Below are 27,800 nucleotides of genomic sequence, written 5' to 3'. Positions count from 1 at the left end.
TATTAATAAATATTATTCAAAAAAAAAATTAAATAAAAGCACACATTCTACTCATGTAAAAAAACAACCAGGCAGGCCCCACAAATAACCCAGAGATGCATTTTAAACAAAAGGACACCTTCTACTCATGTAAAAACACGTGGATTGCCGGACCGTCCGCAGGCCGGATTGAGAAGGCAATTGGGCCGCATCTGGCCCACGGGCCTAAGGTTGCCTACCCCTGTTTCAGTACTATAAAGGCAACAAGCTTACATAGACAGCGTCCAAGAGCAAATATAACAAGGGAGCTTCATAGTTTCACCTTGGTCCTAGAAACATCTCTCCCATTGTGTTAAACTTACTTTTTGTGTGTGCCGCATTTGATCTTGAACCTCAGCCGTTTAATTTGCTCCTCCACCAGTTCAAAAGAAGCCCATTTGAGAGTCTAAACAAGGGTTTTAAGTATCCTGTCCTTACGTTGTTTTTCTAGTGGGAAGGGACTCCTTGTGTGGTCTTTCCTTCTGCCACAAATGCAAGTCAGTATCTCTCACAATTGCTCTTTGTGTAAACATGGAGTCCAACATGCGCATGCACATATGCGGAAACCAGTTAAATATTTATGCCTGAGAGATGATCTCATAGATTGTCTCTGTACGGAGGAATCCTTCTTTCTGATTTGATATGTGGACAACATCACTCCTTTTGCATTGTTTTAAGAATTGTTTTAAACCTATGATGTAGCTTTTAAAGGACTGTTCCAAAACTCCTTATTGTGTCACTTTGGGGCTTGTTTTGCTAAATTTATCTTGTGGTTTCTAATACAGTGGTACCTCGGGTTAAAAACTTAATTTGTTCTGGAGATCTGTTCTTAACCTGAAACTGTTCTTAACCTGAAGCACAACTTTAGCAAATGGGGCCTCCTGCTGCTGCTGTGTCGCCGCTGCACAATTTCTGTTCTCATCCTGAAGCAAAGTTCTTAACCCGAGGTAATATTTCTGGGTTAGCGGAGTCTGTAACCTGAAGCATATGTAACCTGAAGTGTATGTAACCTGAGGTACCACTGTATCAGAATATGTTAACAACAGCAGTGTTGCAAATGCATTTTCACAAGTTACTTGTTCCCAAAATGTTTTCCTAAACTGCTTGCCCATACATAGTTGTTTGTGGTATATTGACGCTTGGAAAAGGAGAACATAGCAGCCCTCGTTCAAGTGACAAAGTTGTAGTCCTATCTAGCCACCTGGAGTTCCTCCTCACTTGTTCCAACTGTCTCGGGTAAACGGCTATTTGCAATTTGACTGTGAGATTGTCCGGCTCCACAAGTTGTCTTATTTTATTCTGACTCTCTACTCTGACATGGCCATATTCTGTGTTTGAGAACGTAAAAGGGCTAATAAAATAGTTGTGAGAATTCAACTCCCCTTCCCTGCTTTCTCTCTGATGATATAGGCACACTTTATGTGCAGCAAGATTGCTCTGTTTGATGTAACAACTAGTACAGTAATGGATCAACTTGATGAGAGATCACCAGCTCAACCATGTCTGAGGCTTGATAGAAAAGCCCAGAAACTAACTTGGCCCTATACTTGTTTTCATTTATATCTAAATGCATGTTGTGTGTTTTCATCATCATCATCATAGAATCATAGAACTGTAGATTTGGAAGAGACCACAAGGATCATCGAGTCCAACCCACTGCAATGCAGGAATCATTTGCCCAACGAAGGGCTTGATTAAAAGTCATGTTCTACCAACTAAGCAGACTCCAATACTTTGGCCACCTCATGAGAAGAGAAGACTCCCTGGAAAAGACCCTGATGTTGGGAAAGATGGAGGGCACAAGGAGAAGGGGACGACAGAGGACGAGATGATTGGATAGTGTTCTCGAAGCTACCAGCATGAGTTTGACCAAACTGCGGCAGGCAGTGGAAGACAGGAGTGCCTGGTGTGCTCTGGTCCATGGGGTCACCAAGAGTCGGGCACAACTAAATGACTAAACAACAACAACAACTGAGCTATCTCAGATGGGTCTTTGGCTTGATCCAGCAGCCTCTTCTTACGTTCTTAGCTCTCTTTTTTTAATTTCACAGGATATCTGGAGACGACAAGGGACGCTAGTGGATTTCATCTAACAGCTTTTGTTGCTGCTTGTCTAGTTTTTTTTCTCGTAATGGGTTTTAATATTGGCTTTAGAATACTTATTTAGAATAGCCAATTCCAATGGGATTATTATTATTACATTCTTTGAAGTGTTTTTCTCTATCCTTATGCTGGCTATTTGCAGTAATAAACACTGACTGACTTTACTCTATCATGTATCACAAAATACTTCTGAATTCTGCTTTAAAGTGGCTTGACATGCATTGATTGCTATTCAAAGCACTTTGGGACACATAGGACAAGGTGTGTTTGAATGCTTGGGTCAAGGAGACTGGGGTGATTGTCTGCTTTTGTACATTTGCAGAATTCACCCAACCATTTAATTTAGGAACCTCAACCTGGGCTGAAAACTATAACCACATACATAAGGTGTTGCTTGGAAATAACAACAACTGTTTTCTAACGCTCCTGATTTTCCTTTGTAGGTAAAGGCAGCTCAAGCCTCTCATCCGACGTGAGCTCAAGTACAGATCACACTCCAACCAAAACTCAAAAGAATGCCGCCACCAGTGAAGGTATGCCAATGGTATTCCTTGTCTCTGTTTTACTGTCCAACTTTTTTTTGGGGGGGGGGGTAGATTTCCCCCTTTTGATCTTCAGCTAAAAACAAAAGAGCAAAAACCAACAAACAACTGAAAAGCAGCATTAATTCTCCAGCCCATCTTTACTTTCACATTTTGTCTCTTAATGTGTGGGGGCTGGTGACAGTTGGGGGAAAAACCCATATCCTTAAGAGACATTGCAAAAAGAAGTACCGTATTTTTCGCTCTATAAGACGCACCTTTTCCCTTCTAAAAAGTAAGGGGAAATGTGTGTGCGTCTTATGGAGCGAATGCTGGCTGCGCTGCTATCTCTGAAGCCAGAACAGCAAGAGGGATTGTTGCGCAGTCTCCAGAATAATATGATATTGCATAAAATGGGAACCCAGTTTAGTCAACCCTACAAGAGGTTCAAAGAAACTATATTCGAGAGTAGCCCAGTTGGGATTCCTGCTAGCTCTCCAATCGTTAGTCTTACTCAGCAGGTAGGCCTGGTGATATAGTTGCAGATTTGGGAGACCAAAGCCACCTTCCACAAAGGGAGGAGACTTGAGTGCAAAAATAAAATAAAAATCCAAGATGGAGGTGATCTCACGTGGAAATTTGCACGTGGGGGCCTTTGAAACCTCCCATGCTTTCTCGGGAAGGAAGCGTCTCCGAGGTTGGTGGGGTTTACTCCCGAGTAAGGGTGTGCAGAATAAGGAATAATAAGGAATAAGGAAGCCAGGCAGGGACTCAAAAGGGGTGAGGTGTAGGCAAGGGAATTAAGAGCGACATGGTGGGCGACACTGGGGTGTGAGGGATGGGCGTCCTCTCTGGATGGTTGTTTCCCATTATAAAGAGTATGTGAGGGGTGGCTCAACAGGACTTCAGCCAGCCGGCTTCCTTTGGGACTGATAGGGGTGCATGTAAACACACTTGTGCAGGTTGCATTTTGCAAGAAACAAGTGCTTAATTTTTGGCAGGCGGAAGGGTTCATGTGGTTTGTGTTTCCCCTTTTATCTTGTGAATGTAGATGTTTACATGCGGAATAAGTATCGGAAGGGAGGAGGGTTATTGGTTTGTTCTTGCTTTCATTCTTTATTTTGTGTTTTTCATCTTGTATTTTTATGCTGTGAACTGTCCTGAGACCTGGACATGAAGGGCGGTGTGCAAATTCAATGAATGAATGAATGACTGAATGAAGAGAAGGGGCTTAAGAGAGAAAGGAACTGAATGGAGGAAAAAAGCACTGAGTTATCCCATAAAATTATATATCAATGGAAAGATAATTTAATGAAGAATGTAATTGTGGCATTTGCCTCCTAGGATGGGTCAAAAGGAAAGGGTTAAAATGGGTGTGATGTGATTGGCCAGTGAGAATGCAAGGGGGGAGTAAAAGATAGAGTGGGAGGTTTTGGAAGTCAGTTGAGGTTTGGGAGGTGAAGAAGGAAGAGGGAGGATTAGGTGTGGGTTGGTAGAGTTGTATTGTGAGAGAGTGAGAGGAATTGTTAGGTGGAGTCAGATAGATAGTTGGGGATAATCAGTTTGGAGTTGTTAGGAACTAAGATTAAGAAACTGACAAGAGAAAAATAAACTGAAACCATATGCTTGTTCCTGCATTTTAAAATAAACTTGATTATTTGTTAATGTTAACAACTGTCTGGACTTCGTGTGTCCCCGTGAGAAGCGGGGTGGTGGCAGCGAAGAAAGCAATCACAGTGGTGGCACAGGGTCGATAGACCATCAAACGTCCGGGGGCCCTGTGTGATCACCACAGTAATGCAATAACTATCATTTATTACAACAGCAGTCATAAAGAAGAAATGTGAAAGACGCAGAAAAAAAATGAGATATACGGGTGAAATTGCCGTGTTAGCACTTTGCAATAAATAAGTGGGTTTTGGGTTGCAGTTTGGGCACTCGGTCTCTAAAAGGTTCCTTACCACTGGCATAGTGCATTGTCCTTGCTGGGTCTTCCATTTAATACAACGAGGGCTGGACTTTTATTTTCAAAGGTGGTAATGGAATTACTCTGGAAGCTGATCTGCTACACTTGAATGTCGTGTTTTCCTGGTGCTTAGAAGTCTGTGCCAAGCAAGCGATAAAGTACATAAAATGAGGCTTCTGGTTCATTTGAAAGTCTGATGAATCTCACCTGGAGTTAGGAGGAAATGTGTCCTTTTTGGAATGTGGATGTTTTGGTGAAAATGTGTGGTAGATGTAAAGCTCGATATCTATCTTCAAGCACAATTGGAAATATAACCACTTTATGAAGATGCTTTTTAGAGGAGCAGTAAGTAAACAAACAAACAAACAAACAAACAAACAAACAAACAAACAAACCCCTGTGTTGCAATATATGAGCCAACAATATCGAAAGCAACACGATGGCCAGAAACAATAACAATGTGAAAAACTTTATGGAATAATTCTAAACATCAAAACTAATAAACTGAAGTCTCTGAAAGTCTCTGAAAGTCCTTAAATGAATCATGGTGCCTTAAATGAATCACGGCGGAGAGTAAGTTGTGAAGCTTTGTATAATCAGCAATTCTGATGTCCAACTCTGAACTCTGCTGAACAATGTTTCCGGATAACAACTACTGTTTCGTTGAATTCTTCATCAGCCAATTAGTTCAACACCAATCTTTTTTTGAATGGATGTAATGAAAAATACTCTGGAACAGCGCTCATGCAATTATGTAGTCTAACTGGGGTCGAGAGGCAGTGATGTTGGGCAGAATGGACTCACTGGCAGGAATGCCAAACTGGTGAATTCTTGCCCCCTTGTCTTTACCATTATGCTACGCCATGCAAGCTCTTCTTGCTTATACGGGTATACATAGATGTGCTATGGCCATAGCGATTTAGCTCCAATCCAAAGTCCATGTGCTCTGATAACATGCATGAAGTTCTGGTTGTGAAGCTGTTCCATATTCCAGAGGGATGTTAAGCCTAGTTCCACAGGCCAGTGTTTCCCAAACGTGGGTCTCCAGGTGGACTACAACTCCCATCATCCCTAGCTAGCAAGATCAGTGGACAGGGATGATGGGAATTGTAGTCCAAAAGCAGCTGGAGATCCAAGTTTGGGAAACAGTGCCGTAGACTTTCAGCCAGCTTGGCTTCCCATCTTCTACATAGAAATGTAGGAAGCCAACTTGATTCTGAGCCAATCTTTGGTTCATCGCAGTTAGAACTGCATGGCCTCCTTAGAACTGAAACAGAATTACCTTCCCTAACAAAGCACAGCTCAGAGCTAGGCACAATTTTGCTGTGTAGTGTGTTGCTTGAGATTTTATAGTCGAGACTGCTTCATTGCTTTATTTTATTGGTCTTTGTTTTTTTGGCACTGTTGCTGGTATTATTGTATTAAGCTGTTCCTGAGCTGCTTTGAGAGCCTTGGCTTCTGCTTAAGCCATTCAAGACCATATTAGGCTTTGGGGGTTTTTTTGTGGCGATCTGGCAATGAAAAATGACTTTACTATTTGGTTGATTAAATTTTCGTAGATAATTCATACCGAGTGATTATAAACTCTATGTTAAAAGTATTATAGCAAGGACCACTCACTGTGTCAAAAGAATGTGTGGTGTTTTCGTACAATTTAGTTGGCTGGGGTTGGTTTACCGTAAGAAACGACCAGAGTCTGGTCTCTCTGGCTGGTGTAAAAGATGTATTTTGTCAATGAGTAATGTAGAGTAAGCTTCGCGCATTAGCCTGTTTTGAGACTTCCGGCCAGTACCCAAGTGGCTTATTTTCTCCAGACTTGTAAAAACAAATTCAAATTCAAACTTGCAAAATAAAAAGATTTCGGGAAGGCGAATTATAGGAACTCTTTGTACTTCGTTTCCTGCCCCAGGAACCCAAAGCGCGTGCCTCTTTTATAAGGCTTTTTATACTAGTATGTTTTGGTTTCATTTGATATTCCTGTTTTGTACCAACCACTTTGGGCTTGCTTTTAAAAATATAATTTGCCTATTAAACATAACACTCAAGAGATATTAAGCTGACTCCACTCCAAACCAATTCCTTTCCTGGAAAAGTGGGGGAGGCAGGGAGCAGGAAAGGTTCAGAGGTAAAAAATATCATTCTCAGCTGACTTAGATGGTAATCCATCCCTGAGATTGTATCCAGAATGAGATCAAGAGTGGCATTTGAGCTTGGGCACTCTCTTCTTCTCATCCTCCACTGTGGAGGAGAGTTACTAAATGGATCCTGGACCCTGCAAGATTTAATACAAAAATCTAATAATCTTTGATCACCCTTGGTTTTCATGTACCTTCCTCTGCTTAAATTTACTTTGCAAGCTTCTTGGGACAAAATCTTGTCTTTTTAAAGCCACGTCGTAAAGATCCATGGATTCTGATGTCACTATAAAACTCATAACCAAAGCAAGTTCTTTGTTGCATTTGGAGGAATTAGGGCACCATTAAGCTTATCTGTATAAGCCCATGGTGCTAGACCAACACCACGACTCTAGTGAACTCTGCAAAAATGGAAATAAAGACACTATAGGAGCAGACTTTGCTTCCACTCAACCACCACAAAAAATTCTTAGCAAGAAATATGCAGGTGCTCTTTTCTCTTTAATCAATCAGACTTTAAAAATAACTTTGCCTATGTTTCATGTCATCTATCATAACCCCTATTTTTTTCTGTAATATTAACACAGATTTGCCAAGAGTAATTAAACTTATAATGATTCTGATTATTTATTCAAACGACTGCAAAAAACAACAAGCCCCTCTTTAATTTTTCTCTCTGGGTACATAGGCATTCAACTGAAAACACTTAGAAACCTCCCTAAAGTGGGAACCCTGACTCATCAGAGTTCATGATTGTAGAGAGGTGTTTTTCGTTTGTTTTTTGCTAAGGGTATTCAGTTGTGAACACTCCTAAAAACTCTCTCCTGAACTTTGTATTAATTACACAAAGAAAAGAGAGAGTAACCTAAAACGTTGGAGGTGAGGGTCTGAAATCACAAAACCAAATTTGGATGCCTTTGGGCAGAGACACAACTTATGTATTAATAATAATTTTGATAGCTACCTTGAAAGCAGAATTTTTTACACACCTGCATTTTGCACTCCTCTTCACTTGTCTCCTCATGTTGCTTTTCAACTTTTCTGGTTGCTGTTCTTTCTACTTTCCATTGCTATCATCAATCCATTGGGCTCTGGTGACCACCTGACTTTGCTTGGGTCCATCTGTGATGATATTGTGGCTGATTCTTGCATATAAAAGCACATGGGTGCTGTAACCAAAAGTGGGGATATCTGAGATCAGTGATAGAGTGAAGAAGATGCTGCCAAGCCCTGCATAGAAATAATGCAAATGTGTCTGCAACAATTGCTGAAGATCACCAAATAAACAGGAGGAAGCAGTTTCAGTTACACAGAAAAATTCTGAAACGAAGTAGTTAGCTTCAGCTCGGCTCTATGAATTATGTCCTATAAGTGATGTATGTCAAGTATGATGTTTGCTTTGCCAGAACAGAATTCTTCTAACTCCAAAAGGCTGGGAAGTGATTAGTACAAGAACTATTCATCAGGAATCAATTCACTGATTAGTCTCCAAAGTCTTACATTGACTCACTGTATCTTTCCTAATTATACAATTTAACATTCTGACTAGTCCAAGCACTACAGTGGTGCCTCGCAAGACGAAATTAATTCATTCCGCGAGTTTTTTCGTCTTGCGATTTTTTCGTCTTGCGAAGCACGGACTTTGGGAAAGCTTCAAAAATCACCAAAGTCTTCAAAAACCTCAAAAAAGGCTACCACACCGCATGCTATGAGTTGCTCCTCGAAGTGAATGCACGGTTTTAAGAAAAAGGAAACAAACTTGCAAGACAAAGGAAACAAACTTGCAAGACGTTTTCGTCTTGTGAAGCAAGCCCATAGGGAAATCCGTCTTGCGAAGCAACTCAAAAAACGAAAAACTCTTTCGTTTTGCGAGTTTTTTGTCTTACGAGGCATTCGTCTTGTGAGGTACCACTGTATTTGGGTTTCTAATTATTCATTTGAAGAGAGGTAATATCATGAGAGGGGACGCGGGTGGCGCTGTGGGTTAAACCACAGAGCCTAGGACTTGCCAATCAGAAGGTCGGCAGTTCGAATCCCCGCAACAGGGTGAGCTCCCATTGTTCGGTCCCTGATCCTGCCAACCTAGCAGTTCAAAAGCACATCAAAGTGCAAGTAGATAAATAGGTACCGCTCTGGCGGGAAGGTAAATGGCGTTTCCGTGCACTGCTCTGGTTGGCCAGAAGCGGCTTAGTTATGCTGGCCACATGACCTGGAAGCTGTACGCCGGCTCCCTCGGCCAATAAAGCGAGATGAGTGCCGCAACCCCAGAGTCGGTCACAACAGGACCTAATGGTCAGGGGTCCCTTTACTTTACTTTAATATCACGAGGCGCCATTTGGACACGGTGCCAAATCATAGCTTGCCATTATGAAGAGGAACAACAATACTAACTGATGCGAAAGAAAGAAGGGGATTTGCCCTGCCAGACTTGAGGTTATATTATGAATCTGCAGCCTTCTGCTGGTTGAAAGATTGGATCTTATTGGAAAACACTGATGTCCTAGATCTGGAAGGGTTTGACAATGCTTTTGGGTGGCATGCATATTTGTGGTATGACAAGGTTAAAGTTCACAAATTGTTTAAAAACCATATTGTCAGAAGAGCAATTTTGATGGTCTGGACAAAATATAAAGACTTATTGGAGAGTAAGACTCCGAGGTGGCTCTTACCGGTGGAGGCCAAGGCACGTAAGAGACTTAACATGGAAGCCTACTGGCCTAAATATTGGGAAATAATTGAAAAAATTGGAGACAATTGGAGGTTGCTGAGCTTGGAAAAATTGAAAAACAAGGTGCGAGATTGGTTGCACTATGCTCAAATCCAGGAGGTTTTTAAAGTGGATAAAAAGGTTGGATTCCAGGTGGAAAAATCGAAATTAGAGACAGAATTGTTAGAGCCAAAAAATAAACTACTTTCGAGAATGTATAACTTGCTGCTTAAATGGAATACACAGGACGAGACAGTCAAATCCGCCATGATAAAATGGGCACAGGACTTGGGGTACAACATTATGTTTGAAGACTGGGAAAGGTTATGGAACACCGGAATGAAATTTACGGCATGCAGTGCCTTGAAGGAAAATATTATGAAAATGATATACCGGTGGTACATGACCCCAGTTAAACTTGCTAAGATATATCACCTGTCTGATAACAAATGTTGGAAATGTAAAGAGGCGGAAGGGACATTTTTTCACCTCTGGTGGACTTGCCCGAAAGTGAAGGCCTTTTGGGAGATGATTCATAATGAACTAAAAAAGGTACTTAGATATACCTTACCTAAGAAACCGGAGGCCTTTCTTCTGGGCATTGTGGACCAGAGAGTACTTAAGAAAGATAGAATTTTTTTTATGTATGCTACCACAGCAGCAAGGATCCTGATTGCTAAGCATTGGAAGACACAAGATTTACCCACGCTGGAGGAATGGCAGACGCAGTTGATGGACTATATGGAACTGGCTGAAATGACTGGCAGAATCCGAGACTTGGGAGAAGAAACAATCAAGGAGGATTGGAAAAAATTCAAAGACTATTTGAAAAAACATTACAAGTTGTATGAATGTTAAAAAATGCTCTTTTCAGAAATTTTTGCTTCAGCATTGGTAAACTAATGAAATGGAAATTAAGGTACAAGAATTTAAAGGTGGAATAATGAAATAACTTTATTATGTTTAAGTCAAAACATATAAGATTTGAATTACAACAGCATGGAAATTAGGAAACATGATAAAATGAAAGATACAATAAGTTTGGAAATCAGTTAACAAATTGCTGATATTCTGTATTACAGAGAATGCAGGGTTTGGAGGATGTGGGGAAGTCCAATAGATGGAAAAAAGGATTATGGAAATTTGTAATCTCTTTATTGTATTTTTCTCTCTATGTCTTTATTTCTTTTTTCTGTACTTTATAAACTTAATAAAAATATTATTAAAAAAAAAAAAAAATGAAGAGGAACAACCACTAGTCTTGGGTTCGTGTGCACTCTCCTTCCCTTGTGTCTGGTAACTGATAGTCTTTGCTCCTGGTTTGCAAACCAGGCTTGAGCCAGGACCTACATTAAACCCCACTGTGCTTCATGGGGGCTGCTGTGAATTTTGTATATCTCCCCTTCTCTAGCGCAGCATTGCCCAACTTAGTGCAAGCACTGAGCTCACCCGAGGCAACACAAGTGTACCTTGGACAGCTCCATGCAGGGCTCAGGCTAAATACTGCATGAGAGCAGAGCTCAGATGTTGCTTCAGCAGCAGTTACTCTCAAACAGAGCCTTTCGTAGATACTGCAGCTGTGTCTCTGTAGCTCACTTTGCCTTCATTGAGAGGTGCTTCTTCACTTAAGTGGCACAACCATCTCCAGGCGTCAGAACAAAAGGGGGGCTGCAGTTCCACTGGGGCTTCTGAGATGGAGGCCTCTACGTTAGGGAAGCCCAGTGTTTTTGGATTATAGCGCCTATTATCACTGACCACTGACTGTGCTGCCTGGGGTTGATGGAAATTAGAGTATGGTTACCATATTTTTTTCAATGAATCCAGGGACACTTTTTTTTTTTTGGTAGCTGAGTAGCAATAGGGAGTCAGTAGTGGGGATGGTGAGGCAAAAGACCCTGGGCCCAAGCACACATGTATATTGTATAAAGCTGCAAAGCCCTTCTTTCGCACCCTATGAAACATAAATGCGCAGAGTTTTTTAAAAACTGGGCAACGACGCGCCACCCTCCCATGACTCCTGAGCCTCCCCCGATCTGTCAAAACAAAGGGGGAAGGGGCAGGAGATCTGTCCCCCCAGACGTCCCCAGTTCACCTTTAGCAGTGGCGGTAGCAGCGAGCAGCTCCTAAAGCCAGCCAGAGCCAACTGTGCTGCCACATTTCCCAGGGACAGATTTGCAAATCTGGGGACATTCTGGGGGCAGAATTTATCTGGAGACAGATGTGCAAATCCGGGGACTGTCCCCGGGAACTGGGGGCGTCTGGTAACCCTAAATTAGAGTCCAAAATATCTGGAGTGGATCAGATTGGAGAAGGCTGCTGTGGGGTACCATGTTAACAGGTGGGTACAAGGAGGGATTTTGAAGGTGCACCTTCAAACTGCCAGTGTGGTGTAGTGGTTAAGAGCGGTAGTCTTGTAAGCTGGGGAACCGGGTTCGCATCTCTGCTCCTCCACATGCAGCTGCTGGGTGACCTTGGACTAGTCACACTTCTCTGAAGTCTCTCAGCCCCACTCACCTCACAGAGTGTTTGTTGTGGGGGAGGAAGGGAAAGGAGAATGTTAGCCGCTTTGAGACTCCTTAGGGTAGTGATAAAGCAGGATATCAAATCCAAACTCTTCTTATCATCAAGAATGAGAGCCTGCCTATAGATTGTGCTCACACTGTTCTTTCCATCTCAACTGCCCTATCTTGTGCTCGAGATTCTGATATTTTCCAAATGGATTTTCTCTTATTCTGTAAAACATGCTTTTTATGTGATATTATAAACTAGCTCATGCTCAGTTAGCTTTCCACGACTGAAGGAGTTTTCCTGTTGGTCATGGTACACAAAACTCCAAACGCAGGTGAGCTTCCTGCGGTTTCATGTTCAACTGTAAGCACTGGGATTTCTACATTGGGGTGTAAAGCTACAATTTGGAATGTGCCAATAAGGAGAATTAAAGCTCACTTTAGATGGGAGGAAGGCCAAAAACTCTGAAACATTCAAGGTAGAGAATGCGTCCTATTGGTTAAGAGCTGGAGAAAGAGGATTTTCCTAGTTATTTGTTCCATGGGTTCTTACTCCCATGTGTTCTGCTTTATAGTTTAACTTAGAAATGTTCTTTTGGGAGTGATGCATGTTTGCCCTGGGTTTGCATCATAGCCTCATGTATTTACTTTTTAAAAAACAAACAAAAACGACTACTGAAAAAAAAAACTGACAGCAAAGCTAAATTAAGCAATTAACATAACATGTAGTTTGGCCTCTAGTGCTGTCATTTAATCAGTGTGCCTATGTGTTAGAGGAGATTTGCAGACTGAAAACTGCAGCAGACAGTGCATTTGCAACTGTATGAATAACATCCAGAAATCAAAAGTGGAATAATGCCAGGTTTGTTGGTAAATTGGTGCCACTCTGAAAGCAAGATCAAAGAACTCAGAACCTCTAAATCTAGTGAGAATTTCGTAAGCACCTTTAGTTGAAACTAGGACTGTGTATATTATTATTATTATTATTATTATTATTATTATTATTATTATTATTACCCCACCCATCTGACTGGGTTGCCCCAGCCACTCTGGGCAGCTTCCAACACCTATAAAAACACAATAGCATTCATTTAAAGTATGTCCCCTATAGAATCTTGAAACTGTAGGTGCTGGTGATCGTAGCTTCTGTGAGGAACAAACTACAGTTCTCAAGATTCCTTGTGTGTTGGGTGGGGGGGGGTATGTGTGCCTTAAACCAAGACTACACCATTTAATCCTTGATTAAAATAAACATTTTTAGAAAATAGCCCACCCTCTGAAGATGAACGCAATCTGGGAGAGGAGCATTTTCAGACACACCCTCTGAAATCTACAAGATGTGACTTTGGTCCAGAAGATCAAAAGCAGCCACATGTAAACCAGGCTCTATGTACTGAGAATAATCTTAAACTTGGTAGATACACACATGACGACACAGGGGCTTCCATCCACCGTTCCCTACTCTTCTTTTCTCGGCTTATTTTAGTTTCCCTCAAGCAGCTGCTTGTCCCAAGTAAGCCAACCCTCTAGAGCAGTGTTTTCCCAAACCTGGGTCTCCAGCTGTTTTTGGACTACAATTCCCATCATCCCTGACCACTGGTATTTCTACCTAGGGATGATGGGAGTTGTAGTCCAAAAACAGCCGGAGCTCCAAGTTTGGGAAAGCATGTTTTCCATAATAGAGAGCACATGTTGCAGTGGGGGCCAAAAAGGCCACTGTGGCCACATGCTGTGATTGGGCAAGGAGTGTTGCAGGGGAGAAAGTTATGTTGCTAAAGTGTGGGAGGGGTCAGAGGTCTTAAATACAGGGCTCTCAGCCTAGGGCCTTCTCTTGGGCTGCATGCACCGGATCACCTGCCCACCCTCCCTGAAAAGGGGGGGGGGTTCATTGTCCCTGACCTTGCTATGCCTGTCATGGGGTCGCCTGCCTTGGGGCAGGGGCCTGGTAGGAATTTTGTCCATTTGGCTGATTGGCTGTTGCCATTTGGTTTTGCCTACTGCGTAGCAAATCGTCACAACTTGTAAGGTTGGTGGTTAGGCATTGGTTAAAATTGGTTGGTGGAGGGGTAAGTGCCTACTCCTCCAATGGTGGTGCGGAAAGGGAATTTCGTTAAAGGAATCCAGGGGCTTGCCATCCCTTTCGTCCTAGTCCCTGGCATCGGACTTGGGCTGTGTAAGCCCCAGGGGGAATGAGGGTGAGAGATGAGGGACTGATGCCCAGCTTCATTTCTCCCCAATATGGTTCTCCCTGACTGGCTTCCGCTGGAATCCGGAAGTCAGTTCTGTCCCTGGGCAAGGACAGATAGTTGTAACCAATGCCTAAGCAACCACTCACGTGTGTGTATTTAAATAAAGCTGTGGCCAAATTCATGCCAAAAACCTTAAACAAAAATTGATGTTTGAAGTGTGAGTTATTGGGGTGGCCTGGGGGACCTCGACGTGCAAACATTGCTCTAGCGGCTGTCCCTCAGCCCTCTTGCCATTCAGAGGATTGAGCAGCCTTGTGCACACAAAAGATGGACTGAGCTCACATACAATTCATAAGATCTAAGAAGAGCAGCCAGCCAAAGTAGCAGTTTTCAGCTGCCTCCTCTCACAGCGCGATATATGATCGCTCGCTTTGCTGCCTATTGTGTGGTCAACGCTAGCTCTGCTTTGACTCTCATTTTGAAATCTATTAGTTGTGACATAAGTCTTGAACTTAATACCTGGTGGACCAAAGGATATAGAACGGATCCCAGACCTCTTAAATAGTCTTCATACTTTAAAGCTGTGAAACTGGCTGATAGGAGAACCAGTTCTCTGTGCTGAGCCAGGATGGGCATGCTGTCCAGACTTGTGGTCGCTTTCTGTGGAGATTTCTTTTTGCAAATAATTTTTGCAGGGCAAGTGAAGAAGAGCTTGTAATTGGTTTGTGGTGAAGGTAGAGGCCAATGTTCTTTGGCAAAACAAGGCCTGGAATGTGTGGTTTTTGGAGTGTTAAATAGATTATTATTTTTTCTTCACTTTCCATATAACGCCAAAACCTGTTTTTTTATTAGCTCCGTATCGGAGCTTATGGAGCAAATACCAGCATTTGTGTAAACTCTAGGCTTCTTTCTCTGGAAAATTTACTGGAGCAAGTTAAAACCGCAGAGCCAGTGTGACTCAAACTCTACATTTTATATTTATATTTTTGCACAAAACAAAACTTTGCTTGTAGTTGACTGATCTTGCATATCTTATTTGTCTTGTGAGCTGATTCCCAAGGTGTTTGTTGGGGCAATGTCTGTTACCCTTCTCAGGCCCTGAGAAAAGGAACAGGTCTTTTGTTTGCTCATACTCTCCTTTCTTGTCCTCTACCTCTCACAATGTGACAACACCTGAACTGGGTATTATTAGATCCCACAGTAAAAGAAAATGGAAAAAAATCTAAGTGATGACTCCCCATGGAAAGGAGAGGTAGAATATGGATGAGTTTGAGAACTACTCTTATTGCCAGAGGCACTATTTCTCTTTTGAACATAGGAGCCAATTCCTAGGGGCCGAGGTCCTTTCTCCCCCCAATAAATCACATCATGTGATCAATTATGTGGGGTGGGGCTTACCAGCCCCCCAATATCTTATTCAAGTTGGCACCCCTGGTTCTGAAAGTGGACAGGATTGTCTGCCAAAGCCTAAGGCCATTGTTCCCACTTGGAAGACCTTGGGATCTTCATGGTCTCTGAACTGAGTGCCTGGCACTTGTAACCTCGGACAGTTTTGTCAGATGTTAACCCTCACACATTGTTTTTCTGCATAAGTAAGAGGGAGTCACAAAACAAATGAGGAAGGCCTTTGTGACAGCAGCATAATTCTAAGAATACCCTCCCATCAGATGTCAAGGAGATAAACAACTATCTGACTTTTAGAAGGCATCTGAGGGCAGCTTGTTTGATGTTTTATTGTGTTTTTAATATTCTGTTGGGAGCTGCCCAGAGTGGCTGGGGAAACCCAACCAGATGGGTGGGGTATAAATAAATAAATAAATAAATAAATAAATAAATAATAATAATAATAATAATTTGAACCCTGTGGAGTCCAGTTGACATGTTTCTTCAGAGGCAGATTTAGCAGAGCACCACTGGTTCAGTTGCACTGGGCGCAGAGCCTGTGAGGCACTGCAACTATGATGTAGAATGGAAGGCGAGAGGTGGGGGGGGGGCTGCATTTTGGTGCTTCACAGGGTGCCACTGACATGTGAAAGCCCAAAGTCCACCACTGTTGTCAGCCATCACATTGTACACCACCAATACAGAACAACAAACCCCTGTGTTGCAAACCTAACACAACAAACAACACAAGCAACATGAAGACCAGTGTACTAGACAGCACTGCAATCCTTATTGCATAATATACATAATTTAGTACAACAAAAACAAAATGTGTGCACTTGTAAATTCTCTAATATATTTGAAATGAAATGAACACACGTCTGCCAATCTTTGAAAGTCCGTAGAAGTATAATAAGTCTGTAGTTGAAACAGAGTAATAGATGCTATCCTGTGGGCTAAACGGTAAAAAATTTTAGGTGTTCATGGTGCCAAAGTAGTAAGTGAATAACAACGTAGGACAGTGATCCCAGATAATCTGACTGTTTCGCTGGAATCTTCTTTAGCACAACTACAAAAGAATTCAAATATGAAACAATGACCTGTGTACATGAAAAATATATGAACTTCACACATTAGAACCATATGCTGCAAGATTGACAGACGTGTGTGTTCATTTGATTTCAAATATATTAGAGAATTTACAAATGTACACATTTTGTTTTTGTTTTTGTTGTACTAAATTATGTATACAGTGCTACCTCAGGTTAAGTACTTAATTCGTTCCGGAGGTCTGTTCTTAACCTGAAACTGTTCTTAACCTGAAGCACCACTTTAACTAATGGGGTCTCCTGCTGCTGCCGCGCTGCGATTTCTGTTCTCATCCTGAAGCAAAGTTCTTAACCTGAAGCACTATTTCTGGGTTAGCGGAGTCTGTAACCTGAAGCGTATGTAACCCAAGGTACCACTGTATTATGCAATAAGAATTGCAGTGCTATCTAGTATACTGGTCTTCGTGTTGCTTGTGTAGCTTGTTGTATCACATTGTACACAACTGAGGTCAGTTGCTAGCTGCCTTTGGTGAGCATGAAAATGGCGGCAACTCCACCACCAAAAACCCATTATCAGGAAGGGGATGGGATCAGGTTTGAGAATCTAAGACCTAGTGGGGTATCCAAATTATTAGAAAACCAAAACTGTGGGTGTGTTATGTAGATAAATGGAACTACATGGGATGGGGAAAGTATTCAATAGCCTGACACAAGCATAAAGTGGAGGAGATCTCACAGCACTGAATATCAGTGGTTTGTGTAAAAGGCCTTTCTTTTTTGGGGGGGAGCTCTTCTGAAAAAGGCTGTTTGTTCTTAATTCTGTTTACTGCTTAGTCTTCAGAACACGTTGCTGCCATTCCTTGCAGAAGGGCCGATGTGCCGCAAATAAGTTGGCGAGCGTTGCAGTTGCAGCATGCAAGACATTTGTATAGTTTGCTTACAAGATTAGGCACTACTGTGCTTCATACTGCTCAATGTGCCCATTGTAAAGCACATTGCTCCATGGGCTGGCTCTGCCAAGAACAACATACTTAAACATTTCAATGGAGAGAAAAAGACAAATGAGCTGCAAAGAGGATCCAAATGTTAAAACTGCAAAGGCAATCGAGGCAGCTTGCTCCATTGCCTGCTGCATTAACTTTCCGGTGTTCCAGCTACCAGGCAACTTGCTCTTGTGCTTCTGTTGTTAACAGAGAGGACCAATATTCTGACGTTTTCAAGCTTATTGAGTACAGTGGTACCTCAGGTTAAGAACTTAATTCTTTCTGGAGGTCCGTTCTTAACCTGAAACTATTCTTAACCTGAGATACCACTTTAGCTAATAGGGCCTCCTGCTACTGCCACATGATTTTTGTTCTCATCCTGAAACAAAGTTCTTAACCCGAGGTACTATTTCTGGGGTAGCGGAGTCTGTAACCTGAAGCGTCTGTAACCTGAAGCAGCTGTAACCCGAGGTACCACTGTAATAAATATCAGGTACCTGAAATGTGTGTCCCATCTTGGTACGCTACAGTGCTGACATGGGTCAAACTTTGGGTGGCTGGGTGGTAAGAAGCTAATAATAATAATTTATTTTTTATACCCTGCCCATCTGGCTAGGTTTCCCCAGCCACTCTGGGCGGCTCCCAACAGAATATTAAAAACATCAAACATTAGAATCTTCCCTAAACACGGCTGCCTTCAGATGTTTTCTAAAAGTCAGGTAGCTGTTTATTTCCTTGATGGGAGGGCGTTCCACAGGATGGGTACCACTACCGAGAAGGCCCTCTGCCTGGTTCCCTGTAACCTCACTTTTCTCAGTGAGGGAACCACCAGAAGGCCCTCGGAGCTGGACCTCAGTGTCCGGGCTGAACGATGGGGGAGAGAGACGCTCCTTTAGGTATATAGGGCCGAAGCCATTTAAGGCTTTAAAGGTCAGCACCAACACTTTGAGTTGTGCTCAGAAACGTTCTGGGAGCCAGTGTAGGTCTTTCAGGACCGGTGTTATATGGTCTCAACGCCACTCCCACTTGCATTCTACAGTCTCATCACCATGGTCCCCACTCAGACCATGACCACAGTTTTTACCCTTTCTGATTCTGGTTCTTCCTCCACCAACTGTGAGTAATGCCCCCCACAGATTCAGGAGGGAGGAGCAGAGATGGAATTCCTGCTTACCCAGCCAGGGCAGCTGCATCTTGGGAGGTGAAAATACCCACTTCCTTATTATTATTAGGATAAGATACCGCACCTGGGCTTGGAAGTCCAAGATGGGGAACTTGGGTTGCAAGCCTATTACTGCAAGGAAAAGAATGAAGCTGGGTTTGTTTCTCTTGGCCATGTTGAAGTAAAATTATTTCCTTGTATTTCTATGGGGTTTCCTGTCCAGTTGTGGGGGAATCTTTGGCCCTCCAGATGTTGCTGTGCTGCTGTGAGCCAGTGTGGTGTAGTGGTTAAGAGCGGTAGACTCGTAATCTGGGGAACCGGGTTCGCTTCCCCGCTCCTCCACCTGCAGCTGCTGGGTGACCTTGGGCTAGCCACACTTCCTTGAAGTCTCTCAGCCCCACTCACCTCACAGAGTGTTTGTTGTGGGGGAGGAAGGGAAAGGAGAATGTTAGCCGCTTTGAGAAACCTTCGGGTAGTGATAAAGCGGGATATCAAATCCAAACTCTCTCTCTCTCTTCTCTCTCTCTCTCTCTCCCCCTTCTCCTCTGGCCAGTGACCCTGCTTGCTGGGAGATGTAGTTCAGGAACACCTAGAGGACCCAGGGTTCCCACACCTGCCCTAAAGCATCAGAGATTAACTAGCAGTATCAGAAAAGAGGTGCATGAGAAGCCAACAGCAGGAGGGAGATGTTTAAGTTGAAAGAAACAGCTGTCTAAGGAAATGATAGGAGAAGGAAAGGAAAAGGGGGGTGGGGAAAATGAGGAGAGAAAGGAGATGCATGTTGCCAGGAGCTTTTAGGGAGAAGTTCATGCTGACTTGAAAGAACCAGCCAAATCTCTGACTGCAGCCCTCCATTTGTAACTTAAGCTCCAATATATTTCCAGTTTCCTCGTTGTAAATATGCCTGCATGGAGACTGGCAGAGGAGACAGAAAAGCTCCTAGGAAGCTTATCCCAAAATGTAGGCAACATTTTCCTTCCCCTGCCTTCCCCCAAAGTCAGTCTGCCTTTTGGTTAGGCTTCATCCATGGAAAACGCAAATTGCAGTAAGCTAGGGTGATGGAGTTCTGTTAAGGGAGGGGAACAAATCTGTCTTAAAAATAAAAAACGATGACATCCTGCTTTCTTCCCATAATCAGTAAATGAGGCTCATTCTTCAAGATATTGCAGTATGTCACTTACCTGACAGCTGGAGTTTATCAGCTCTGGGCATGCTAAACTGGGATGTGCTGAAGCTGGATGTCTTGCCACTGTTCTAGACCACAGCTTTCTGCCTCCTCCTGAATGTGGGATAAAGCTTTCTCCATGTCCTTCTCGTTTGCTCCTTGAAGCACCGGCCAATTTGGCTGAGCGAGGCAGACGTGAATACATCATATTACAATTCACTTGCTGCCAACTCCTAGGCGGCTTCAGCGATGTTGTGGAAAAGTCCAAAGCAAAGAAAGAGAGAGGAAGTCACAATTAATTTAATCTTCTCCAAGGCTACACTAAAACATGTCTGCAAGGCTCAGAGACGCACAGCAGAGATGGAAAAGACCTGTTCACTCACCGAAAGCCACAATTATGCCCCATGTTCAAATGCTGGTTAAAGAGAGAGAGCAAGCAATAAGCAGTTTAAAATAAACATACAGTCGTACCTTAGTTGTCAAACACCTTGGTACACGTCCTGTTTGGCTCCCGAATGCCACAACCCTGGAAGTGAGTGTTCCTGTTTGCGAACATTTTTTGGAAGCTGAACATCCCATGCGACTTCTGCTGCTTCCGATTGACTGCAGGAAGCTCCTGCACTCAATCGGTAGCCACGCCTTGGCTGTCAAACGTTTTCAGAAGTCGAACAGGCTTCTGGAATGGATTCCGTTTGACAACCAAGGTGTTAAGTTGTGGGTGAACATATCAGATGACACAGCGATTCTTCAAACAGCACTTGTTTATTCACAGGCCAGAACTGAACTGAACTGAAGGGTTCAGTCAGCCTGCTTATATAGAGCTCCAGTACAACGTAACTGTAACAATTTTCTAAAACTATTCAATCACTGACCGTCACTTTCGATCCCTTATTTGCCTGACTATCTACAGTATCCCCCTCCTGGCCCAGGGTGAGAACTTCAGTACATAACAGAAGGTACGAGTGTACTTGAATAAACCAGGGAGAACAATAGGGAAGTATTTAACATCTGACGTTTAATTTATTTTTAATCTTTTGTTGGAAGCCGCCCAGAGTGGCTGGGGAAACCCTGCCAGATGGGCGGGGTATAAATAATATATCATCATCATCATCATCATCATCATCATCATCATCTGTGGGCCACTCAGTTTTCCTGACAGTGGTCCGGCTCCAGAAATATATTTTGCACCTGAAAAAGATCAGGTTATTAAATGGTTAGGTTCTCTAATAAAATTGGCACTATTTGTAATTACAATTTGAGTATGTATGCTTGGGCAAACCAGGATCACTGTATACTAGATCCCTCTCTTCATGCATCCAGCTCCCGGCATATGACTTTGCTCTTTTGACTTACAAAAATTGATGTCACACTATCACAACTTCTTGGTCACAAGTTTGATAGGGTCACCTGGGATATTTGGCAGAGCATAACTACGTTCCTTCCAACCAGCCATTGTTTTGCAATGTAAAGGTAAAGGTAAAGGGACCCCTGACCATTAGGTCCAGTCGTTACCGACTCTGGGGTTGCGGCGCTTATCTCGCTTTATTGGCCGAGGGAGCCGGCGTACAGCTTCTGGGTCATGTGGCCAGCATGACTAAGCCGCTTCTGGCGAACCAGAGCAGCGCATGGAAATGCCATTTACCTTCCCGCTGGAGCGGTACCTATTTATCTACTTGCACTTTGATGTGCTTTCAAACTGCTAGGTTGGCAGGAGCAGGGACTGAGCAACGGGAGTTCACCCCGTCGCGGGGATTCAAACTGCCAACCTTCTGATCGGCAGGTCCTAGGCTCTGTGGTTTAACCCACAGCGCCAAACGCGTCCCGTGTTTTGCAATGTAGCTGCTGTCAATAAATTGCTGCCGTCAGTAATCTTCCTTGAGTGCATAGCTTTTTGATACAGTCGAGGAGGCCTGTGAATGAAGATGTTGGGATGGTGTAATCCAATAGGATCTGAAATATATCTGCCCTGCTGTCTCCTGGTTATAGTGCTGTGCTGTGGGAATATGTTACCAGAAATTGGAAAACCATTCTCGGTTTGATGTAGAGTGTAGAAATAAACAGTTTCTAGGAGAAGTAGTGAGATCTTTAAGGGCAAATAAATCAGATAAGCAAATTGAGAGTTTTTTGGCTCGGCGAAGCGAGTATAAGAACCTTTTAAGAAACAAAGAAAGAGAATTAAGTTAATAAATTTTGGAAACCTCTTGGGCAATCTGTAATTTAATAGAAATGAAAAATGCATTTGGATCTCGTAAGCGCTTGGACCTAGGCAAATGAAACCAGTTATGGAGGGGTCAAATTCTTAACCGAAACTGCTGAAATTGGTCTCACATTTTGAAAACATGCTTAATGGAACTTGTCAAGAAGCCGAAGCAGTGCCTGTTGTGATGTACGAAGTAGTAAATTGGACCTGATGTTCTCATACTGGCCAGCTGAAAATGAAATGGAAGTGAGATGTCTTGTTCCCAGAGGGGACATGTTGCCACCACATATTGTTCAAATTGATCGAGTCACTTGGTTTACTACAATAATACAATAAACTCTTTTATGATTTTATTGTCTATATTATGCCAATAAAGGCTGAATGAATGATGTTCTTATATGGGGCTGCAGATTTTAACTAAAAGGCATAATCTCAGGGGGGGGGGTTTATAGTTTTATAGTGCATGGTTTTGATAGTTGAGGTCCTCTAAAAATTACCATATTTTCCATGTATAAGAGGCCCCCATATATAAGATGACCCCTATTTTTTGAGCCCATAATTAAGAAATAAATTTATTTATATATTTAATTGCAACATTCCATGTATAAGATGACTCCCAATTTTAAACTTTAAAAATTTGGGGGCAAATATAGTCCTATACACGAAAAAATACAGTATGCTCCAAATTGGCATATCATATTTGTTCAGCTTCGAAAATCACCTTTGGGTGCTTAGAGAACTATGTTTTCTGTCTAACTTTATGCCCACAGACAGCAGTTTTAGGAGTGAATGGCTAACAGTATCAAATTGCACTTTTTCCTACATGACTTTTCTTCTTATTATTATTTTAGAGGTCAGCCTAATACTGTACATTGGCAGATTTCAACTCATGGACTTGTTCCAAGATTTTAGTTAGAGAGCAAAGCTAGCACAACCCAGAGGACAGAAATCTTGCCAAAGCAAATCAGAACGGAACGGCACAACTTCAACAGCATTCTGACCTCTTCGGCCCTGGAGTGTTGCCATGTTCAACCCTGTGTCCTTGTGACACTTGGATCATCACGAAGTTTCATCTGTAAAAATACCCTTTTGTCTGATAAGGGGCCAAACATTGAATAAAACAATTACGCGTGTACTGCATTGAACCAAAATGTGTGTGGTTTACATGGAAGCAGCTGAGTAATTAGTTGAAAGGATGTGCAATCAAAAGTATCATTGTTAGATGGTTCAGTACAATAATGAGTGATAAGAGAGATCAGTAGTTCAGTTCACCCACAACCAGCTAAGGTCAAGAAGGCTTCAGTGGCCTGGTGAGTTCAGAAGGATGGGCAGTATTTTTGCTACTCATCACAGTCTCCTGCAATACGTTGCAGTTGAAGAGCCACTGAGTTTAAGAAGCAGCTTTCAGTGTGTATATGAAGGCCGCTGTTTTTTAAAACAGAAAAGGTTAAAACTATGGATGAGAAGATCAGTAAGTGCCAACAAACTTTTAAAATTGATTGATTGAATTTATATACAGTGGTACCTCAGGTTAAGTACTTAATTCATTCTGGAGGTCTGTACTTAACCTGAAACTGTTCTTAACCTGAAGCACCACTTTAGCTAATGGGGCCTCCTGCTGCCGCTGCGCCGCCAGAGCACGATTTCTGTTCTCATCCTGAAGCAAAGTTCTTAACCCGAGGTAATATTTCTGGGTTAGCGGAGTCTGTAACCTGAAGCGTATGTAACCCGAGGTACCACTGTACTGCCCTATACCTGGAGGTCTCAGGGCATAGGATGCCAATCAAATCAACCAAAGACCTGGTTAAAAAGGAATGTTTTTGCCTGGTGCCTGAAGGTGTATAATGAAGGCGCCAGGCGAACTTCCCTGAGGAGAGCATTCCACAGATGGGGAGCCACTGCAGAGAAGGCCCTGTTCTCGTGTTGCCACCCTGCGGACCTCTCGAGGAGGGGGCACACGGAGGAGGGCCTCAGAAGATGATCTCAGGGTCCGGGTAGGTTCATATGGAAAGAGGCGGTTCTTGAGATATTGCGGTCCTGAGCCGTTTATAGGTCAAAATCAGCAATTTGAATTGGGTCCAGAAACTTCCATGAAAGGCTGCTCACTGCTGCTGATACTTCCCTCTAATTTACAGTCGCAGGAAAGGAGTGTTCCTAGACACATTTTCTGCTCATGTAAAAACACCAGGCAGGTCCCACAAATAACCCAGAGATGCATTTTAAATAAAAGGACACATTCTACTCATGTAAAAACACGCTGATTCCCGGACTGTCCACGGGCTGAATTGAGCTGGCAATTGGGCCGCATCCGGCCCCCGGGCCTTAGGTTGCCTACCCCTGTTCCACATGAACTGACCATGTGCCCTTTTGCACGTTCCAGAAACTTCTAGAGCATATTGGGAAGGCGGTATTCTGTGTTCAAATAATCAGTGTAGCAAGGGTTCCCAAATTTTTAAAATGAAAACAAGCCATACTGGTCTAGGAATAGCTGAGTGGATCAACTAGATCTCTGAGAACAGCCCCTAAACTCACTGGATCCTTTAGCATCACTCTAGAGGTGGCTGTGCAATGGGGGCTCTTTCAAGGGTACTGGGTAAGCAAAACTAGGTACACTCTGGCTGCCCTTACAGTGGTGCCCTGCAAGACGAATGCCTCGCAAGATGGAAAACCCGCTAGACGAAAGGGTTTTCCGTTTTGGAGGCGCTTCGCAAAACAAATTTCCCTATGGGCTTGCTTCGCAAGACGAAAATGTCTTGCGAGTTCCTGCGGGTTTTTTTCCCTTTCCCCCCTTTTTCTAAGCCGCTAAGCCGCTTATCTGCTTATCCACTAAGCCGATAAGCCGCTAAAAGCCGCTAATAGCGCTAATAGCGCTAATCCGCTAAGCCGTCAATGGGCTTGCTTCGCAAGACGAAAAAACCGCTAGCCGAAGAGAATCGCGGAACGGATTAATTTCGTCTTGTGAGGCACCACTGTACTGATAGGAGACAACCTGTCTTCGTTGAATTGACATATGAAGTATAAGCTGTCCTCGGCTTTGCTTGTTCAGACCTTTAAACCTCCCCCTTAAATAAATTCAGAGAAGGCTCAAATTTTGGTTTGGTTTTTGGCAGAATTTAGGTCACAGCTTTATTGATTATAGCAAGTGAGTGGTTGCATAGGCTCTGGTTCGACTAGCTCCCTGCACCCTTGCAGGTGGCACTGACTCGGGGCACCAGCATAGGTCAGCCTAGGGTGAACACCTGGATAAGCGGAAAGCCGGGAGCAGGCTATCGCCACCACCCAAATGCCCCCCTAGACTCAGGCACGGGCACAACCCCGTCACAGGGGTTGACCAAACCATCGAGTCCCTGGATTCCTTTAATGGAATATCCTTCACATAGGGATGGCGAGAGCATTCTCCCATCCCTATCACCTGAACCAGAGCCTATCCGCAACCTTACAAGTTCTGACGATTTGCTACGCGGCAGGTGAAACCCCAATGGCAACAGCCAATCAGCCAAGTGGGGAAAATTCCTGTTGTGCCCCTGTCTCAACGACAGACAACACACGACGGCATAGCAAGGTCAAGTGCACAGCCCTAAATATAGGGAGAGGTGGGTGGGTGTTCCGATGCACGCACTGAAAGAAGAAGCTCTGGGTCACGTGCATAGGTATATATAGGTCCCTTGATCCGTTTAGCTTGCGTCTCATTGACCTGATTAAACCCAGCATCAAGGGACCTACCAATTGGGTTTTGTGGCTATTCAATCAAACCCACCCACAACACAGGGTTTGGTTGCAGGTCTCACCGCAACACGTGCCCTCTTTAAGGGAGGACCTGATTTTCCATGTAGCCCCTCTAGATAGGAACAGTCTCTTCTATGTTCTGCCCTGCACCTGGCAGATTTCTGACCCAATATAAAGAGGGAGCCATTTGTTTGGTGTGAGTTCCATTTCAGAGTGGTTGAACATTTGCTGCAGAAATGCCAGATGACAAATGGGTGGTTAAACAAATTTCCAGAGGTGGAGCTTTCCTTATGTAGCCCATTGTCCCTCCCCTTGGCAGGCAAAATGGGGGGGGGGGGAGAGAATGATAAATTATTCAAAGTAGGCATTTTTTCTAATTTGTATAACACAAACGTCACAGCAGATTTCTTACTGGAACAGAATTTAGGTTACCTTGGTGGAGAATCTCAATCTTCTCTCCCACCCTGTTTTTAAGTGCAGGAGTACACACAGCCCTGACAAGTATTAAACAAAGGTAGAAGTTTACAAATGTTGCATGGTTCTCAGATTATGAAAACTCAATGTCATGTTCCAGAAATAACGCAACCCCATTTGCTTACACTTTCTGCCGCCTCCTTAGCAAAACTGTTATTTTAGTGCTTGCAAAATGTGTCTGACAGGCACTTATACTGCCTGCCTTTTTTATTTATTCTCAGATTGTGCAACCACTATCGGCAGTTCACGTGATGTTTTGTATTTAATTTCCTTCTGTCTCTCTCTCTTTTTATTTAATGTAATCAGCCAAAGAATAAAGCAGTTGGAATATATAAAAATGCATTCAAATAAGCAAGTGAAATGTCTGTTTGATGCCTCGTATGCATTGCAAAATGAGGATATCCAGACATTCACATGTACAATGTTAAAGTTTCTTTGTGTTTTCAGCCAGGAGTGCCTCACTTTTTAGAAGTTTTGTGAACACTGCCTTTGAAGAGAGCCCTTCAGAATATCATACACATTCAGCCAAGCTGCCAAGACTAGAGGCAGTTGTATTGGTCAATGTGTAGCAGGATCCACTCACTAAGCAACTGGCAAATGAGATGGGATAAGCTTGCAGTTTTGTTTTAGGGGGCTCCTCTCAGAATGAGAAGCCCAGTTCTAGTCAATTGCCTTTACTCCAGCATTACGAATACCGTATAAAGGCAATTAGTCTCTCTCTCTTTTTTTTAATTTATGAAAATAGAATTAAGTTTATTAACTATACAGAAAATAGGTCACCAGTCTTGAAATTCTGAGGATCTCTTCAGAGTGGTCAGTCATTTCTTAACTTTTAAGAATTGTACAAACTTCTCAGTAACATTCTTAAGTTATAAAGAGCTTTTAAAAACCACTTATTCTCCTAGAATTTATATTTAAGCCATCCTGATATATGGAGGTGGTTTGGGCATATCATCATCAGCTTCCATATCTAAATTTGAAAGTTTTACAGGAGAGTTAAAAATTGTATCCACTTGACCGGATGGAATGCAAACTAATTCTGCAATTTGTAGCTGGTCTTCATTAGATTCTAGCTGTTCAAGTCCAGTGACACTGTCATAGCATGAACAACATGGAAGACTTCGGCAACTCAAATAAGCAATAATCAGCACAATAAAAGCACTGAAAAGTGATGCAGTCAGTAGTGTGATGTTGGCTCCTTCTACAAGTTTACCAAGCACAAATGCAACGGCTGGGTGATGGTAAGAGGACACATTGTCAAACTCTTCATATTTTTCACCATACTCTAATGTTATAGACATATAGATGATTACAAGTAGAGTGACAAAGCAGGAAAATACAGAAGCAATTATCATTGCATTCACCAAAACAGAATTCTTTCTCAGTGAAGAAAGCAAAGCCATAATTCCAGGAATAGCCATAAACACTCCAGCCCAGATGGGTATCCTAGATTTGCTCAGTGCCGAGTCTCTTCTGAAAGCACCATTGATTAATCCACTGATGATACAAACT

The 27,800-nt window shown here is 42.9% G+C and overlaps 1 protein-coding gene across 3 annotated transcripts in view; it reads left to right on the top strand.

The window, feature by feature from the left end:
• Nucleotides 1-27,800, top strand: part of FBXL7 (F-box and leucine rich repeat protein 7) — a 211,465-nt gene that overhangs the window by 80,867 nt on the left and 102,798 nt on the right. For all 3 annotated transcript variants that reach the window (XM_081873094.1, XM_081873093.1, XM_081873092.1), the window contains one exon: nt 2,565-2,654. Coding sequence is in view for 1 of the 3 variants with exons in the window: in XM_081873092.1 (XP_081729218.1) it covers nt 2,565-2,654 (90 nt within the window). In the remaining 2 variants the exon portion in view is untranslated. The remainder of the gene's footprint in view (nt 1-2,564; nt 2,655-27,800) is intronic.

This window comes from Podarcis erhardii (genome assembly GCF_964252035.2).
Source record: "Podarcis erhardii genome assembly, chromosome: 8".
NCBI lineage: Eukaryota > Metazoa > Chordata > Lepidosauria > Squamata > Lacertidae > Podarcis > Podarcis erhardii.
The sequence above is the reverse complement of the archived record's forward strand: the minus strand, read 5'-3'. Positions and strand labels throughout refer to the sequence as shown.